Genomic DNA, 20,174 nt, shown 5'->3' with positions numbered 1-20,174 from the left:
GGACTTATCAAAGGAGCTAAGGCCACCATACATGTTGACCAGGAAGCAATTCCACAATTCTACAAACTGCCCAGTGCCGCTTGATTTGGGCAAAAGTTGAGGCAGAGATCAGAAGGCTGGAAAGCTAATGAATCATCAAATCAATCCAGTTTGCAGAATGGGCAGCACTACTCATATCAGTTTTGAAGTCCAATGGGTCAGTTCACCTTTGTGGGAGCGTTAAACAAATGGTAAACTATTTCTTGCAGCTGGATAAATACCTAAACCCTCACATGGAGGAGCTATACACAAAGCCAGCAGTGGGGTTAACCCTCACAAAGCTGGACATGAGCTATGCATACTTGCAGTTGTGGTTCAATGAGGATTCCCAGATGAATGTTACAATTAGTACCCATAAGGGTTGTGCCAGTATACAAGATTGTCACTTGGGTTATTGTCAGCCAGTGCAACTTACTGCAGACAATGGTGAACATTTTGCAAGGTCTACACCAAGTTTCCACCTACCTAAATGACATGCTGATAACTGGGAAGACCAATAAAGAACACTTAGAACTTGGACATAATCCTTGAGCGTATGCATGCCTGGAATAAACAGCTAAGAAGGTAAAATGAGTTGCAGGTCCCCCAACTGTCCACTTGGGCTACAGAGTCCACAAGAGCAGGTTACACCTGGTGGAAGTTAAAAGTGAGGGCAGTCAAACGTGCCCCAGCTCCGAGAGCTCCAGTCTTGTCTTGGGCTGGTGTGTTATTATGGAAAGTTGAATAACCTGGCCTCCTTCCTGGCACTCTTACACCTGTAATTGAAATGACCTTGTAGCCAAACCTTTAGGGAAGTGATGAAACAGCTAGCACACTGTGATCCCAAACAACAACGGAAAGGAGCACCAATAACTTATGCAGCCAGTACTTTGGCTAATTCAAAGCGTAAATACGATCATATAGAGAAGGAAGCTTTGGCAGTCATATTAGGAGTCAGGAAGTTCCACCAATATTTTAGATGTAAATTTGTAACAATAACATACCACAATACCTTGCCAGTTCTCCTTAAAATGATAAGGCTGTATAGCCAACAGCTCCAGGCTAAGTGCATAAAGTTACAAGTTGGAGCACTCTCCAGGAGTCCAAGTAGCAAGTGCGGATGCATTGAGCTGCCTCCAACTAGCAGAAACATCACCAGTAGTATTACCATGCAGAGACCATATAGTTTTACATTTTCTGGACACATTTGCAATCATAGCTGACAATATCAGTCTTTGGACCTGGCAAAACATACAGCTGGTGGTGATGGAGGAAACCAGAGGACCGTCACTGCCAGAACTGAAACTTTTCTGGACCCAGAGAGACCAGATAATAGTACAGGATGGCATAATATTATGGGAAGCAAGAGAGATTGTCCTGAGCAAAGGTTGCCACCAGATACTGCCTGAACTCCACCTGGGTCATCCAGGGGTCTCCAAAATGAAAATGTTGGTTGTGTCTGTTGGCCAGGCTTGGATGCAGATTTTGCTGCTTCGGTGCAGTGCCCAGGGTACTAACAAGGACAAACATCACCAGTACTGGCTCTCCCACGTCGGTAGGGCTAGCCAGGTGAACCCTGGACTCCGTTACTTGTCAACCGTGCAGGAGAGTCGATGTCTTGGGCAAATGTTGATGTTCCTCCTTGGATGCTGCCTGACCTGTGCTTTTCCAGCACCACACTCTCTCAACTCTAATCTTCAGCATCTGCAGTCCGCACTTTCGCCTACTTGTCAACTGTGCAAGTGGCACTATTAGTCTTGGCTAGTCAAGGAAAAGGAAAAACACCTCAATAGCTGTCTTCAGATTGATCCTGCTGCTGTTTGTTTCAGATATCCGTCAGCCTACAAACAAGGAGTGTCCCAAGAATCACTGAGTGAAAAGACAAGAAAAAACTGTTTACAAACTCTTTAAAAAAGAAACTCTGATATGACAAAAGATCTAGAACAACCTGAATGGCTATTGAATCAAAGATCATCCATTTCTCTACAGACAATATCTTGTCATCTTTGCTCACATCAAAAGAACTGCTAAATAACTCTCCACCTTTTTTTGGTGTGTTTTTCTTTTCTGTTTCTCAGCCCATAATATTGTATCAGAACTGTTTGGGTTATTTGTGAATGGGAGTATGTTTGAGGTTTTAAAGGGCTATTAAGTCAAATAGTGAATTTATAATTTTTTTTGCGATTTGCGAAAGAATGTGTGTTCACAATGAATAGGCAATTCTTGTTTATAATGGAACCTGGTTTGAATTACATTTTTGTCTTGAAAAGCAGTCAATCAGGAATTGTTTATTTGTGGTTTAATTAGTTAGTTACATACTTGTGGAATTGTACGCTTCAGGTATTGCTGAACTCTTCCCAATTGAGTCATTTCCCCCGTCACCTTTCCTTGCAAATGCACATGTAACACTTGCCTTTTCACCATCTCTGGTCACCCAAGGCCCCAAATGCACTGTACAGGTCAGGCGCCAATTTATGTATTTCTTACGATTTAATCTACTATTGTTCATATAGTTTCTGCAACAACGGGGAAACCGAATGGAGCTTTGCTGATCGCTTTGCAAAGCATTGTTGTTCCGAGCGCAGATGTGATTCTGAGCTTTATGGTGGCCTGTTCTAATTCTTCAACTTCCTCACAGTGCTGCTGTTTCAGTCCTCTGCATACTGAGGCTCAATGTAAACTTCAAGGACTGCACCTCGATTTTCAGACACATGTATAGCCTTCTCCATTCAGTACTGTGTTCATCAATATCAGACTGTAAACTTCCTTTGTTTGTTCTGTATTTTATTTCTTTCAGTTAGTAGCGCACTTGCTCTAGATGTGTCTTGATACATTTTTATTCTTGACCCATCACCATTCCTTTAGATCCTAGAGGATTAAACATTTTTTGTCATTTGAATTGCTCTGTCTTCCTTGATATCACACATTAACAACTTTCTTTTCTTTGTTCCACCCATCGTCTAAGCTCAAAATCTATTGCACCTCTTAAGTTCTTCCCAGCTCTAATGAATGTCACAATCTCTCTCTCTGTCTCTCTCCCTCCCCATCCCTCCCTCTCTCTCTCTCTCTCTCTCCCTCTCTCTCTCTCTCTCTCTCTCTCTCTGACTGTTTCCATTTCTTTTCAATATTCACAAAATATGAAAGATGTATTTTGTCATTAAATTTTGAAGTAGTATCATATTTGAAACAATATTCATTTTTCCAACTGAAGACTTAATGAGTAACTTGGGATAAATTTGTTGACTTAAAAACAATATAATTTGTGATGCATACTTCCTATTTATTTCTGTTTTAATGCATTTTTTTAATAAGTTCTTAGTTGAAAGTCCATTGGCACCATTCTTGAATGTGCTTAAAAAGATTTTTTCATTACATTTAACTAAGCCTATAAGCAGACCCACACTTCAGGAACTGTTTTCATTGTATTTGCATTATCAAAGTTAACAAAATGCGTGGAAAATTGTATGTAAAGTAATAATGCAAGAGAAACTTTTGAGAGTTAGGGTGTTAGTGGGAAAAGTTATATATCTGGCCTTTTCTGTTAAAAAGATCTTGTGTTCCAAGGATTTCCATAGCTTGTCTTTTATACATTGATTTTTTTTTTCTCTTTCAGGAATACTGATATTTCAATTACACTGAGCTAAATTTTTATGATCATTAGATCTGTATACAAAGGATGACTAAACAAATATTAACTTCAGTTCTTTTGGGCATGTTTCAGTTAAGCGTGATTAATGTCATATATGTTGTAGTCAATCTCCTGTGGCATTGTTCACGGGTTGTCTTGGGCCTTGACAGCGGTTTTTGGTTTTTACTGCAGCCCAACTGAAGTCCTAGAACTCCTCTTCCCTGAAGAGTACCCATGCTCAGATGCCCTCAAATACTTCCTGAGTGGTCCTGAAGTCTTAACAATTCGGAAGAAGAAACTGACAGACATTCAAAGAATAAAATTGACACATTTTCATGAAAAGCAGTTACTTGCATCTTAAGCAAGCTTTGTAAATGGTAGGTAATTGGTATTACAAATATTTGAGGCTTATATCTTTTAGTATTGGTTTGGTGTGTAATGTTGTTTCCTTGTTCATGAATGCAGAAACCTACTGAATCAAAGTGAATGGTGAACTCTGGTATTCAAGATGGCTGTAAATGTCAAAAACACATTCTGGTTTCTCCTATGAATGGACCACAGCTATAGCTTGTCCTCAACTACTTTCCATAAAGCCAATAAGCATTGTAAAACATTGCCACTTTTGAAACAATTGAATCATTCAAACCCTTTATTTTAAAAAAATCTTTGTACATTAGAGAATCAAAATTTTTTTTAAGGATATTAATAAATGTTTGTTACATTGGACTTCAGTAATGATTCAGTGCTCAGCTGGTTTCAAAAGCAAAAGATCATGTTGGAAATCTTCATCTGCAGTTGAAGACCATTTCTAACTTTTTTTTTAGATTAGATTACTTACAGTGTGGAAACAGGCCCTTCGGTCCAACAAGTCCACACCGACCCGCCCATACCCCTACATATACCCCTTACCTAACACTACAGGCAATTTAGCATGGCCAATTCACCTGACTGTGGGAGGAAACCGGAGGACCCGGAGGAAACCCACGCAGACACGGGGAGAACGTGCAAACTCTACACAGTCAGTCGCTTGAGGTGGGAATTGAACCCAGGTCCCTGGCGCTGTGAGGCAGCAGTGCTAACCAACACACACACACCGCCCTCTATACACACACACACACACACACACACACACACACACACCTGTGTGTGTCGTTTAGGGAATTCCAGCATGCAATCTCCATATCAGTCTGTTGATACTAAATGTGTCTTTGTCATGGTTTGAGAGCTTTTTCCTCCAGAGACTCATTGAATTCACACTTTTTAAATCTAAGTTTATTATATACTTTATTTTATCATAAGCACTCATTGATTACACTTAAGTTCACCAATATAGCTAATGTACATTTTCTTCAAAACAGTCAGCTGCATATTTTTGGCTGCAAATTCAATTCCACACCGAATTGAGAAATTAATATTTTGAAATGTACAGTTATTTGAAGATTCTGAAATATTTGAGCTGTAAATATTCATGAATATTTCTTCATTTGAAGACCATGAATGACTAAATTCTAATTGCATAGTTGAGAGGAATGTTCTGTCTGTTTTTGAAATTAAAAGTTGTTTCTTTGCATATTTCCATTTTAATGATTAAAGATTCATAGCGCAGAGTTTTCTGATGTACTTTGTTACGTGCTAAATTATTTCAAGATTAAACTAACTAAAAATAACCGTTGAAAGCACAGAGCAGGTCAATCTGCATGTGTTGGTTATTATAACTTTTTCCAGTATTTGTCATTTTGCAACAAAAGACAAACTTCTCAAAGAGGCTACCCAATGTACAGAAGGAGCTTTGAATGGGTTAGAGGAGGTTGCTGGCAGATGAGAATTCGGTGGTGAAGAATGGTATCACATGGTCCGAAAGTAGCTAAGGCCGTTTTAGTATCACTTTGTCTGATACACTTCAATCATAGAAGAAGCAGTATTATTTTGGCACTGAGATCCCAGTATGCCACTAAAGGATCCTTCACCTCGCCTTTGTTGTATGATTTAGAGCTTTACCTAAAACTGATTTCTTAACACTGAATTTTCAGAAAGGATTTTGGCATTTCAACCATCTAATGATTTAATGTATTAGAATTGGAAAAAAAAATTAGTTTGGCTTTTGAAAATATTTAGTTCCTAAGAGTCACAGCCAGGAAAGATAAAAGACAGATAATAAAATCAACAGGTAAATCCAACAGCTATCACCAGAAGCTATCACGCAGCACCAGAGGAGACCATTTAGTCCACTGTGTTGTACCAGCTTTTCAAGTGTCCTCTTCATGTCACTGTCCTGATTTTTCTGTAGATAATTGTCCAATGCCGTCTTGAATGTCTCAATTGAACTTGCCCTCCTCCATGTGTGTTATGGCTGTAAGAACTAAATAATACTGATTAGAGAGTATTCAAAGTATGCAATTCATACTCATGTGCCACTACATTGGAGATTCAAGCTTGCTAAGAGTACTAAATGAGAACTGTAAATCAGGCCCTAAGATAGACACTTCACAGTTGTAAATCAATAAACAATGCGAAGGGGCCTATTTTGTGGGTGGGAAGTCCAGAAGACTGGTTGGGATGGGAGTGGATAAGGGATTGACCATATGAATCATGAAATCAGGAATTTAATCTAAGGTTTGGGAGCATTAAGGATGAGCACTGGAATCAGAATTTGCAGAGGAATGAAGGGAAAATCTGTATTCAGAAAGGACACTGAAATGAAATGTGAGAAAATAACTTAAATTCATGAGTTTTTGTGATAGGCAATGACCATCTCCAATAAGAAACAACCTAACTAGTAGCTGTTGACATTCTGCCATTTATCATCACTGCATCTCCCACGATCAACGTTCTAAGGGATTACAATTGACCAGAAACTCAACTGGACTCCCGACAAACACTGGCTACAAGAGCAAGTCAGAGGCTAGAAATACTGCAGAAAGTAACTCATCTCCTGACTACCCAAACTCTGTCCATCATTTACAAGGCACAAGTCAGGAGTGTGATGAATGCTCCCCACTTATCTGGGTGGGCACGTTCTCAGCAACACTCCACTAGCTTGACATCATCCAGAACAAAGCAGCTTGCTTGATTGGTAATACATGCACTCCTTCCAACACTGATGCTCATCAGCAGCAGTGTGTAGTATCTACAAGATTCACTGCAGAAATTCACCAAAAATCCTTGGACAACATCTTCCAAACCTTACGACCACATCCATCTAGAAGAACAAGGGCAGCAGATATAAGGAACACCACCACCTGCAAGCTCTCCTCCAAGTCACTCACCATCCTGACTCGGAAATATATTGCCGTTCCTTTTCTGTCGTTGGGTCAAAATCCTTGAATTCCTTCCCTAAGGCAGTGTGTCAGCCCATTGCATGTAGACTGCAGCAGTTGAAGAAAACAGTGTGACACCATCTTCTCAAGGGCTACTAGAGGTGGACAATAAATGCTGGCAAGTCAACAATGCCCATATCCACAAATGAAAAACAAAATTCCTTCTGCCTGTTTTAAAACAAAATATAAATTTGGCACTTGAGTGGACTTTTACTTCATGCACCATGTTTTGTGGTTTTACAGTATGATAAAAGATCTACTGTGTCCATGTTAGCCATTGCACATCTTCTCTCATTAAATTCTCTAGCACTTGACCTGTAACCTTGTATACTCTCCCACCCTTTTTAGACAGGGTTTCAGAGGATGAACATCTTTTTCCTTAATAATTTTGCTCCTTGCCTCAAAACTCTGCCCTTTAGCTTTGACCCCTTTACTAAGGGGAATGATTTCTCCCAATCAGTATGCTTCATTTAGGTGCTACTCCCTTGGCCTCCTCTACTCGAGGGAAAGCATCTTCAACATATCTAGTCCTTCATAGCTGAATCGCTCCTCTGTCTACAGAGTACGTTGATCACAAAAGTTGATTGTGAGACGGGCACAGTGGCATTTATAAATAGTGTTTGAGTGAGTTTATGGAATGGTAGGGTTGAGACGAAAGGGAAAATGAGGAAGCTTATTCAGCTGAGACAAGTGAAGCAAGAGACTACCAATGAAGAAGTCAGATAATGAGACCAGGGATTTTCTCGTCACTGTATCCCCTCTCCGTAAAAGTGGTTCCATCTTTCTCACTCACTTTCTACCCCATCCTTTCTCTCCTTTCCTGACAACCGCCTCCCTTGAAGAATTTTTCTTTTTTCACCCTTTTCCTGTCCTCTCCCAATTCCCAAAACAATGATTTTTTTTTCAGATTTCCTCCCTATCTAATTATTCTTGCCTGTTTTATCTTGCTGACTTTTAATTCTGCCTGATGTGCATGCTACATTTCATCTCAATTCTTCATGTTTTGTGCCAAAGGAGATTAATTTTAATATATTAAGTTTGAATACTACTGTATTTCATAAGTGGGTTGAAATTGGAATTCTTATTTATAGGATTATATGATGTGCTGTTTTACTGCTTTGCTTGCACTAATAAGTTGCACATTTAAAAACCTGAGTCCTTTGGCATTTTGAAGAAAGTGTGGCTGAGGAAATGCCTTTTTGTGGGAACACAAACCCTATTATCGAGTTGCTAAATGTTGAGGTTCAGATGTTCAGGCTCAAAGGGCCAAGGGATACACTCCTATTCTTTGTACCTCCCAGAATAATGTGTATTTGTAACAATAAATTTCTCTGATCTGTATTAATGACTCTAACTTTGAATAGTTATCTTTGTTTGAAGTGTCAAAGCATTATTTTTCAACTTAAAAGTCTAAGAGCATTTATTTGTATTTTAATTACATAGAAGTCCCAACCCAAGGCATTCTTTGACCTAATTACTTTGTATTAATATTTAGCCTCCATATGAGCAGCATTCTTATTCAAAGCAGTAACCATGCATCCTTTTTTTTGTGTGCAGTTGAATACAAATTGTAGGTATATCTAATCATTAAGTCAAGTTGAGTACACCACAGCCTTTGTGGTGGGGTCATTGCATTGATGGAGGCAAATATGGACAGTTGGAATTCCTTGCTGTTTGTACTAAATCTTTTGAAATACTCTTTTATTTATGCCTTTATAGCTCTCTTGATCATTGGAAGCAATCTGTTCTACCTAACAGCTATTGATGATAAATATTTAAAAGATCTCATTCAAAATTCATCTCCACAGTTCTAACAAAAACCGCTCTGATTTTTCTTGTTTTTTTTGTATTGGTATTTCTTGGCACCTAACAGCTTTCTTGTTTGTTGCTTAAAATGTGCAATTGAAACGTGATGTCCTCGGTAATTTTCCGAAGGTTTTAAATTAGGATATTTTTATTGTGTGTTTTGAAAACTCTGCTTCTGTAAAAACAAAAGAGAAATCATAAAATTTCATGGGGATTGTGCATAGCAGTGCTCTGATAGCACTGGGTTCTCCTTCTGGATTTAGCTGAGCAACCACAACACCTTGATGGACAATTGAATATCTGCTCACACTTGGGCACATTGTATGCTACTAATAAACGCTGGAAAATTAAGGTGTGTTCCCGGATGAAGTTTAACTGCTTTCACCATCTCTCTCTCGCGCTCTCTCGCAAGCAAAATAAATGAAGATAGGTTTAGTGTAGAGAAATGTATGCTATAAGTGTCACAAGTTGGTTGTCATTGAAGATTTTGTGGTAGAGGTCTCAAGATGCTGGTTAACCCCCAATGTAAATAATTAGAACGTATTGATGTTGGTCTTCAGAGGACAAAGTAGACCTGTAAAGGTCATGTGCAAAGGAGAACATGCCAGAAGCACTCAACAAGCTTGACAGTATTGTTGGAGAAAGAAAATCTCTCGAGTTTCAGTTAATTCTGATTGTCTTCCCACAAACTCTGCCAGGCTTATTGAGTACTTCAGACGTTTCTTTGTTTGTATGTGATTTGCAAGTCCTTAGTTGTTTTTTGTAAAAAAAAAAGTTAGTTCTATAATGATGGGGAATAAGCTTCACGATTAGTTACTTTGGGTGGAATTAAGAAATGTTGTGCTGGAAAAACACAGCAGGTCAGGCAGCATTCGAGGAGCAGGAGAATGAACGGTTTGGGCAGATGCCCTTCCTCAGGAATGAAGTCCTGACGAAGGGCTTATGCCCAGGATGTCGATTCTTCTGCACCTCAGATGCTACCTGACATGCTGACCTGAAAAGCTCCTGCTTTTCAAGCACCATACTCAACTCTGATCTCTAGCATATGCAGTCCGCACTTTCTCCTGGAAGAAACTAAAAGTAGACCTGGGGGACTGGTATAGATATTGCCATCAAAACCTCAAACAGGAGAATAACTACTTTGTGAAGGAAAGCATATATGTGCATGTAGGGCCTTAAAGGTAAAAATCACCATTTTCCAGGCAACCATCGGGCTCTGCTCTGTCAGAGAGATAACTGATAATGGTTTAACTTGAGGGTCACCACAACTCTGAGGGGAGAGGTTGGGAAGGAGAGTCCTTCATGGTAACCTCAGCTGAATTGAACCCATGCTGGTTGGCATCTCTCTGCATTGCAACTAGCTTCGCCATACTGACCCCGATTGACAGAAGAGGAAGATCATATTAGAGATGGATACTGGGAAGCACAGAGGTAAATTGGGGTGAGTGGGGAAAGAAGTTGTTTCAGATAATTTACTGGCTATACTTAGCTGGCTAAGAATGGAGCCAGCCCAACACAGCCCTTACCAGCTGAAAGATTGTGGAGAGGCTTTGAAGCAGGATGATGTAGTCGCTCATATGAAGGCTGCACACAGATTGAGGAGGAAAGTCATATTATTTGTGGTGTGTTCCCAAATGATGTAATTTTGAGATTTTGTTGTTTCAGTACTGTGGTAGGAAGGGGAGACTTGGTTTAAGCAATTCAAGCATAACATTCTCAAAGGATGGTCATCAATTTATGAGGAGACAAAATGTTCAAATGCAGTGGAGAGGAGCAAGATTCGTGCCAAAACCTGATGTGCTTTGTGTCATTGCTCCTTGTCAGTGAAAAGTAATTAATCAACACAAGTAAATATTGAAAACAAATTTCATGTAATGGACAGCGCTGTTGAATAGCAGAGAAGAAAGTGAGATCTGTGAGTGAGTAAGTAAAAACAAAACACTTGACACTACAGCTGGCAGCTTCGAAATTGCTCAAAATAGATGTTGCTTTTTGTTTTATCGGTTGATGTAAGTGTTTCAAGTGTATATACTTTGAGTGGTGTACTGTACCTCCTTATAGCTGGGGGATAATGAAAAAGATGCTTAGTTACTATTTCTGCTTTTCCTTCCCATCCCCACTCTGAACCCAATCACCTATCACTGCCATGATCACATATGCGCACACTTTATAAGCAAAGTCAGAAAATGTGAGCAGATTGTGTGATCATGCACTAGTTTTAATATCTGATTTCTCTTCAGAAAGAGAGTTATATTTTCCTTTCAATATTTATTATCATTTTGATTGCGGACTTCAACAGAAGTTGTAAAATGCAGATATAAGCACTGTAGTTAAATTTAAAAATGGAAAATTTAAATCATTTGACTCATCGGTTGTGCATTTGTGAAATGGACTGTGGTTGGCTGAAGGATAATTTACTGAGCACCTGACCTTGGTTGCTTACCATGTCCTGAGAGCAAACACGCTGCAGTATTCCCAAAAAAATGCTTATGCTTAGTATCTTTTGATTGGCTGTTTTACTGATTGTCACTGTATGTTGGACACTGTCATGCTGCTGAGTTGAATTGGAAAATCAATGCTGCACTTTAAATACTAATAGCTTGCAAGATGAAGTAAAATTTAGGTTTCATTTTGGATTATTGTCAAATGCAGTTGAATTTTGCTTAATTCATAAGAATTTGTTCTAATATCAAGCTAGGATTTGATTGTTTATCAAGGTGACAGTTGCATTGGTTTTATTTTAAATTGTTGGCAATGAAATGGACAGCTCTTAATACAATGTGTTAATAGCATATGAGGCCTGCGCTGTCATGTTTAAATGCAGAGTCCATCCGTCTCGTGCCTATTCTTTCTGATCTAAAACATTTGACTGTTCTATGCAATGCAGGCATCTGGAAAATCTATAGCAAAAGGAAATCTTTTAAAAGACGAGGGTGCTCAGCCATTTGGATTGTGGAAGTGTCAAATGAGGAAATTAAAGCTGCATTTGCATACTGCAGAAGATGAAATGCTTTCCTTGCAATTTCTCTCAGGTGTTTAAGACTTCTACCTCTGGTACTAATTCACTGATGTCAACATCATCTTTTGATCAAGGTATGAAATATATACCAAGGATTCAAATCCTAGCATCTCGAGAATTCATAAACATATGTTAAGATTTTGTGCAGATTTTTAAACTTCCATTCCCAAAGGTTCTGCAGCATGCTGCTTCCCCAAATTACATATCAAAGGGAAGTCTGCAGAAGAGAATCTCATTCAGCTGTATTATTACAATTTAAACTTTACTTGGATCGTGTTTTCGGTAGTTGATATTTTCATGATTTTTCACTTGCTTTTGAGTTGCATGGGTTTACCTCTTTTCAATATATGTTGTAAATGCAAAATGTTGTGCTCTGAATTGAGAGACTTCGTATATGTGACCTATTTCTCTTACTGCAAAACAAATTGCTTTATTAATTATTTAAGATATACTTCTCACCAGAAAATGACATAGGAATTGAAATTAATTTATTAACTTCACCGTTTTGGCAGTTTGATTTTTATTTTAACTACTGCTTTTGATCATTTGAAGTAGCAACAATCCTCTTTATTCTTTTAATAAGCATGGATGTAGATAATATTACTTGGATTACTTGGTGAATTTTAGTGCCAGTAGCTATAAGTTTATCAATTTTCTTGTATCAGTTCCTACTGTAAGTAAGAGTTTACCAGGGATATGTAGTACAAAGTAGATATCATTGGCTTTTGGCAAGTAAAGATTACTAGCAACAAATATGTAAACAAAATATTGTGATCAGGCTTGTTTGCACTCAACACACTTGGGGTATGTTGAAATATCTGTATAAGGCAATGAAAATGCATGCAGGTGCTTCGCATTCATCAGGTCTTTTGAGAATAAAATGTCTATGAATTGCATGCATTTTATATTTATCTTCTCACTTTACCAAAAGACTTCAGCTTCTATCTAAGCATCAAATTTGGAAAATTTATTTGAACGAAGTGATGAAAAAATAATTCTGTTATTGCCAGTATTATAAACCTGCATGTTTAATCTCCATTTAAACTCCTTGCATTCTGCTTCATAGCTGTCAGCAAGTGTGAATCTGGAGTTTGCTCTCCCGTGATACTTTAAATGTTGCTTAATGGATTCCATTGTTTTGATGAACAATATTGCAGAAGGAAATTTCTGCTTGTCTACAAATTTTAGCCCTGAAATTGAATGCAGGATGTTCACAACTGAGGCAAGCCAATACATGCATATATATTTATTGTGAACCATTAAATTGGTCTTTGTTTTTATTAATATTTTGTTTCAAATTTGAACAGTATGGGGAGTGTTTTTTTTGTGCCTATCCAGAGCTTTTAGGAGGGAGGGTGGAGTAACTTAAATGGACATGAGGAAAAAATAAGGTCCCTGACAGCTGATTAATGTTTTGCTATTAGGTTAGTGCATTCTTCAAGCGGGACATTTTCCAACCTCATAGTGAGAATCCTGATTCGCATTTGTTACTATGTCATGAATACTCACGAACACCCAATCTGCTGCGGTTTGTTTATGGGTGTCATTTTGTTTGCCAAGAACAAAAAGCACATGGTTATGCAAATTTGATTCTATGTATGAAGCTTGTAGCTGGCAGTGCAGATTTCTCCATTGAAGTTACAGTGCATACAAACTTCATGGATTTAGCTCCTTCATAACCAAACATTTCTTTGCACATAGTTATTCTGGTCAACCTGCTTAGACATGTTATTGGCACACCTCCATATCTGGTGAGATGTGAACCTTGGCCTTCTGGCACAGAGGTAGGAACATCACCACTGCTTGTGTTAGGAGTGAAGCCCTCCATGTTGTTCAGCCCCTTAGAAGTGTCAGTCATGTACAGGCTAGCTGGTTGTTAAATCACTCTGTGCTTTAGGGTGACGCCTGAGGCAGCTTTACTGCTGATACAAGCAAACCTGCTAAAGAGGGCTTAACTCAAAAGGCCATTTTTGTCTTTTTCCCATACATTTTTTAAAAGCTATCAGATATGTACATTCTCCTTACTGTAATGAAAAATCAGTAATCTGATGTTGTAAGCTGCTGAGTGTTAAAGTTCCTTTCATGTTTTAAGTGTGAACCTTTGCAGATGTATTGGTAACTGCGGTGATGTGACACAGCAATGATTGATTGTGAATGTAGGTTAGCTCGCTGAGGTGGAAGGTTCGTTTTCAGATTTTCGACATCATATTAGGTAACATCTTAAGTGAGTCTCTGAATGAAGCACTGGTGGTGTAGTCCGCTTTCTGTTTATATGTTCGAGTTTCCTAGGGTTGGTGATGTCATTTCCTATGGTGATATAATTTCCTGTTCTTTTTTTCCGGGTGGTAAATGGGATCCAAGTCAACATGTTTGCTGATGGAGTTCCAGTTGGAATGCCATGCTTGTAGGAATTCTTGTGCATGTCTCTGTTTGGCTTGTCCTAGGATGGATGTGTTGTCCCAGTCGAAGTGGTATCCTTCCTCATCCGTATGGAAGGATACGACAAAGAACAGCAAAGTGGTGTCACCACAGGAAATGACATTACCAACTCTAGGAAACTCAAACACAGAAAGCTGGCTACACCACCAGGGCTTCATTTGGAGACTCACTGAAGATGTTACCTTATAAGGTGACGAAATGTCTGAAAACGAACCTTTCAGCTCAGCAGGCAGACCTACATCCAGAACTTCAACCTGAGCTACACATCTCCTCAAAACTCGCTAATAGATTGTACAAGAGGCATCTGATGGAGCTGCCTAGCAGCATTTCCTCTGCAATGGCAACCTTCCAATGTTTACTCACGTTGGTGTATACGAAATTGAGTATTAGTAGTACGTACCCTTGTAGAACACAGCAGATCGTTCACCTTTTTGCAGCTCTAGAGATGAGTTCTCTTGAGACTGTCATGAATGCTAATAGGGGAAGAACTTGCTTTCATTTCTCGATGCCTTGCCAAGACATGGCTAATGCTTGTTGCTGCTTTTTGCCTGGTCTCTGACATCTTTTCGGGTGATGGGGTGATGAACAAATATTAAGTTATGCTTCTGGATTGCAGAGAATGAAGTGCTTTCAGTTACCTTTTAAACGTGGCAACCAGGTATTGGAAGTCCAAATGGTCTGGGAGGGCTTCACAATTTCTTGCCCATAAAATTTATAATTTTACCCACAAATGCACCTGAGAAGGACATAATCGAATGGAAAACCCAACCCGCTCACAAGCAGAGGTACCTTCTGACTTTAGGCCCACCTCCATGCTTGCTCTTTAAATAAAAAGTTCTGCACCATGTTTTGAAATGGACCTCAGAAGTGGCTCAAATTATAAGTACATGCTTATGCAAGTGCAGCAAGTTCAAATGATTTTCACCAGTTAGAGACTCCTGTATCTGCATATACCATATTCTGTGAATTTGAATCCAAAGCAGGAGTTTGACTTTAGTGTGGTCCCAAATGAGGATTTGAGCGTTCAGCGTTGGGGTCCTATCCATGAAATGAATGCTGTCTGAATATTTTATGTGGAATGCTTTCATTATTCATTGTTCATGAACTGGGGTATTTTGATGTTTTTGTTATGATGAAATTCACTCAAGCTTTTTATCGACCTTGTGAATTGCAGTAACAACGTAAAGTGAAAGACCAATAATCCAGTTAAATTTCTTCCAAATAGTGAACCCCAGTCTCTCAGTAAACAAAATTATGAAATGAGAGAAAACTGAAGCTTGGTGATAGCATTCACATTGAGCTTAAAATACAGGCTGCTATTTCCTGCGATAGGGTCATGGATCCCTAAAGTGTGGAAACAGGCCATTTGCCTCATCAAGTCTATACTGACCCTCCAAAGAGCATTTCACTCAGACCCAGCCCCTACATAATCCATGTAACCCTGCAATTCCCATATTTAATGCAGCTAACCTTCAGATGCCAGGACACTGGATAATTTAGCATAGCCAATCCACCGAACCTGCACATCTTTGGATTGTGGGAGGAAACCAGAGTATATGGAGGAAACCCAGGCAGTCACAGGGTTTCTGTGAAGCAGCAGTGCTAAGCACTGAGCTGCCATGCTGTGGTGATAGGAAGGGAAGCAGTGGAATTTCAGTGAGGGAAGTATAGTTGCTTTCTTACCATTTTTTTAAAAAAGTGTTTTGCTTAGTTTCTCATTAAATATTCTTTATCCCATAAAGAGTTTTGGAGTTTCTCATTACTGCAGAAAGAGTGTCTTCAGTTCATTTTATTTTAAGACACTTGGATCAGCTTATGATTGTTTTGTTTCGACTACATATCAAGTTGAGACCCTGCTTATGCACAGGAAGATAGCAATGTATTTGCATTCATGTTGAGAGTTGTTATCTGATTAAATGAATTGCTGTTGTGAGTTGTGATAGTAATCTCTGCCATGTAAGTTGTGGTGGAAGTGAGGCTATTTTCATTACTTAAATTACAAATGCTGTTAGAATCCCCTTTAAGAAAAGGTATTGCCTTCAGGCGAACGTTGCAATTTTTCTTTTAAACTCAACCCTCATGAAAGTATCACTTTCTTTGTGAGCCTATAAAGCATAGTGTACATGACTACAAAATATTCTACCTGATTTGTTTTGAGTGATCAAATTATTGATGGTGAAGCACAAATATTCAGTTATTCTTTTCTTGGTATGTGTGTGAACGTTTGCTGAAGGGGGCATGAACAGAATTGTGAGAACAGTTTGTCTTGTGAAAGCATTAGTGCAGTAAAGACATTTGGTTCATGAAGTTAACATTGAGGACGAGTTGTCACAAATTGAAAGGTAAAGTGTGGTCATTGCACCATTTGATTCATTTTCAGGAGTTAATAGTCTGAATAGGTGAAATCGATCTTTTGGAGGGTATAATCAGTTCGCTGGGTAGTAGGGATTGTAGTAGTGATTAAAAAGAATGGGATTTTAATAATTATTTAATGTTCATACATTTTTTTGTGAAATTTCATTATAATTGCACAGTTTACTGATTGTGTTCTGTTGTGGGATCCCACTAGTGAAGGGCAATTAATTAGAGTACATTCTAGGAGTTTATACGATTTATGTTTTTCTAAACATTACATAAGTGTCAATGAGTGATGCAATCCCTATATGATTAAAGAAATTAAACTTAAATAATCAATATGTTGAATAAAAATCATTTGTTAATAAAACAGGTAGCATAAGCCGCCTTTTTTTTCGTTTACTTGATGTTTGACATACTCTTGTGTTTATTGTATTCTTACCTCTACCTATTCTCCTCTCTCATCTCCCATATGCTCTCACCATCTTCAATGTTTCGAAGCAGCTGACATAGGTGTGAAATGATAAAGGTTAAATGTTAGTTAGAGGCCAGAAAATACTTTCCTGGTCAGTTTTATTTCCCTCAAACCACAAACTCCAACCACGTTGATTACTTCTAAACTCCCTGTATCAAGATATTTTCAGATAAGCCTGTTCAGAGATGTTACTGTACACCTCTACTGCGAATGAGACTTGAAACTGGTCTGCTAATTCATAGTAGGGTCATGACCACTGAACCACACCACCTTCACCCACCCCCAACTCAATATCTATATCAGGTCATTTGCTCGCCCAGTTGTATATTTTCTAATTAATCTGTTCAGATATTATTGCATAATTCTGGAGCAGATAGGACTTGAACCCAGACCTCATGGCTCAAATGTTGTACCCAGTCAATTGCTTATCCAATTATACCCTAATTAATAATTAACCATCACATATTCTCTTGTTGCATTTGGTTTTTAACCTCCTTACCAGATGGGCCAAATGACCTTGACATGATTGTTCCGTATTTCTAGAGGGATGGTTCATTTTGAGTGTGCCAGTACACTGGGTACAAAAGAAAGCACATGATCTCTCTAATCTGTAAACTAAATTTTTAAAAATCACTTTCTTATGTAGTGGTTTGTGTAGCTATCCGTAGAATTTTGTGTATTTTTCAGTCATTAACTGATTCTGCTTGACTCAGTTTGAGTGCCAGGGTGATCCAGCACTTTAGTCATTTAGCTTTGAAGAGCAGTCACTGTCACGTAAAGAAGTTCATTAATCATTTGCGCATAGCAAGATTCACAACAGAAATGAGATCAATATTACAAATCTGTATTTCCTGAAGTTTGTTGAAAAATCAATGTTAAATGGAAAATATTGCATATTTATGATTTCCCAAAGTATGAATTTTCTTTTGCTCCTACTAGAAGCTAATCATTTGATATTTTTCATTTGTTTTCAAGCTTCACCTGAAACCAGCAACATTTAAATTTCCTGATTTTCTCGAAAGAAAAAATTCAGCGCTAAGTTTTCTCTCCTGTTCTCTTGTTACAGCGGATATCATTTCAACTGTTGAATTCAACTACTCTGGAGACTTGTTAGCGACTGGGGATAAAGGTGGCAGAGTTGTTATCTTTCAACGGGAGCAAGAGGTTGGTACTGAATTTGCACTTGGCACAAAAGCCCAATCTGAGTAACTAAAATCAATAGTTAATGTTGACTGGTAAAGTAAGTGGTTGTATCTTCAGAAAGATGGCGAATGATGTTATTCAGTGTTTTGTGTCCTGCTTTGCTGCTTTAACATGCATTTTAAGTGTTAGCTTTTGTGTTTGTATAAACTTCCATATTGAATTGTGGTTTCAACTGCAACATTATGTATTACTGAATTCATGATACTTGAAGCATGCTTAATCAGAATGTTTCATCTTAAAAAAAACTGTGGATATCAGCTGAAGCTTCTGGTGCATTTGCAATGCAAATAATGCTAGTTTGATTCACAAGGCAGAATTGTGAATTTCACAATCAACGGTGGTTGGAGGCTTGTGATTCTATCACAGTTTGTACACTAATGCTATAAATCTTACCCCACGTTCTCAGTAGCCCCATGGGGATTGTTTGTGACCTCAATTTCTACCACACTAACTTCTGCATTCAGTTGATCATCTTGCATAAATTATGTCAACTCTGAAATGATGCTACTTGCGTCTTCTCTGTTAACGATATATTAATTCTGTTAATGGTATATTAATCTATCATTAATATTAATGTTAAGGAGCAATAGCTGGAAGGCATTAAAAACTTTGAGCTCATATGCGAGATTTCTAAGATTCTGGGTATTGGTTTGGAAGAAGGAAAACTTAATGTTATATTCTAAATTCAGCATAAAGTAAACTATTTATTCTCTGGTTTCCTACTTTGGTATCTGGCTGTCAGAAGTTTCACATGATAGCAGCAAAGGTGAAGATTGGAAACTAAGTTTTGTTTTTCATAGAGTCACAATCTGAGTTACTTGTATGGAGAGTAGTAGTTAGGATGTGACTACCCAGTAATGTTCTCTAAATCTGTACCTAATGACCAGTGGAATATTGAAGTAGCTATGTGGTTACGGGTTGCATCCTTACTGAAGTGAAAATAAGCAGTGGTACACAATGTCCATCAGACTAATTTGCAGTGTTAGAAAGGATGGAGAAATTAATGATTGCGGCTTTTCAAGATTATTGAAATACGGGGTGCCAGTGTTTATGCAACAGAAAGACTTACAGAAGTAATGAAAATGATGGCTTTTGTTTTCCAGATCTGAATGTCATAGTCAATAGCAGGATTGGTGCGGTGGTAGTAGACAAGAAATGCCTGGGAAACAGTTTACTGGTGCTTTAGACATGATCAAAAAAATCATTATATATTGAGCTGTCCAAAGCAAAACAGCAGGGATTTGAAGTGACAAATCAGCACAGAATATCGAAGTCAAAGGTGCTTATGTTTGATCAAGGAAATTACACTGTTCACAAGACACTCTTTAGGCACAGTTATTTTTGCAATATTCATGGATTAGTTTAATTGTACAGTGTTAGATAGTGTTCGCATATTGATAGTGCCTGGAACAAATAGCTAAAATGTTATTTAGGTTCACTTAAGGGTCAAAGTGATGTCAGGGAGTATTTAAAGTTATACTGTTTCAAGTTTGGGGATAGTGTACTTGTCATCAAGTTATGAATCCATGTTAAATAGCTCAGTGAATCTTTTTAGTGCGATTGTTCAAGTATTTTACAGGAATTCCCCAGCCTACGAACGAGTTCCGTTTTTAAGGCTGTTTGTAAGTCTAATTTGTATGTAAGTCAGAACAGTTATATACGGTTCACATGTAGTGTCAATTAGTCAAATGTTTGTCTTGGTGTATATTTTACTGAAAACATTTTAAATATAATAAATGTAACTACACCACAGTATTTATAATTGAGAATGTGTCTGTGAGTGTATAGATATAAAAACATATATTTTTTAAACTGTTTAGAAAAGATAATGATTAAATGTTCACATTTAATCTCATTCCAGTTGATGTCTTGCATACCGGTTGGGGCCTTAATTAATAATTAAAGATGACTTTA

At 38.1% G+C, this 20,174-nt stretch overlaps 1 protein-coding gene across 3 annotated transcripts in view; it reads left to right on the top strand.

The window, feature by feature from the left end:
- Positions 1–20,174, top strand: part of ppp2r2d (protein phosphatase 2, regulatory subunit B, delta) — a 64,756-nt gene that overhangs the window by 13,831 nt on the left and 30,751 nt on the right. The window contains exons 2-3 of one of the 3 annotated variants that reach the window (XM_060841951.1): positions 3,839–4,023; positions 18,124–18,221. Coding sequence is in view for 2 of the 3 variants with exons in the window: in XM_060841950.1 (XP_060697933.1) it covers positions 11,772–11,862; positions 18,124–18,221 (189 nt within the window). In the remaining variant the exon portion in view is untranslated. Of the gene's footprint in view, positions 1–3,838; positions 4,024–11,742; positions 11,863–18,123; positions 18,222–20,174 lie in introns of those variants that run through there. The other 2 variants (XM_060841950.1, XM_060841948.1) reach the window with 2 other exon arrangements.

Source organism: Hemiscyllium ocellatum, chromosome 22 (genome assembly GCF_020745735.1).
Source record: "Hemiscyllium ocellatum isolate sHemOce1 chromosome 22, sHemOce1.pat.X.cur, whole genome shotgun sequence".
Lineage (NCBI taxonomy): Eukaryota > Metazoa > Chordata > Chondrichthyes > Orectolobiformes > Hemiscylliidae > Hemiscyllium > Hemiscyllium ocellatum.
Note: the sequence above shows the minus strand (reverse complement) of the source record. Positions and strands in the feature narration are given on the sequence as shown.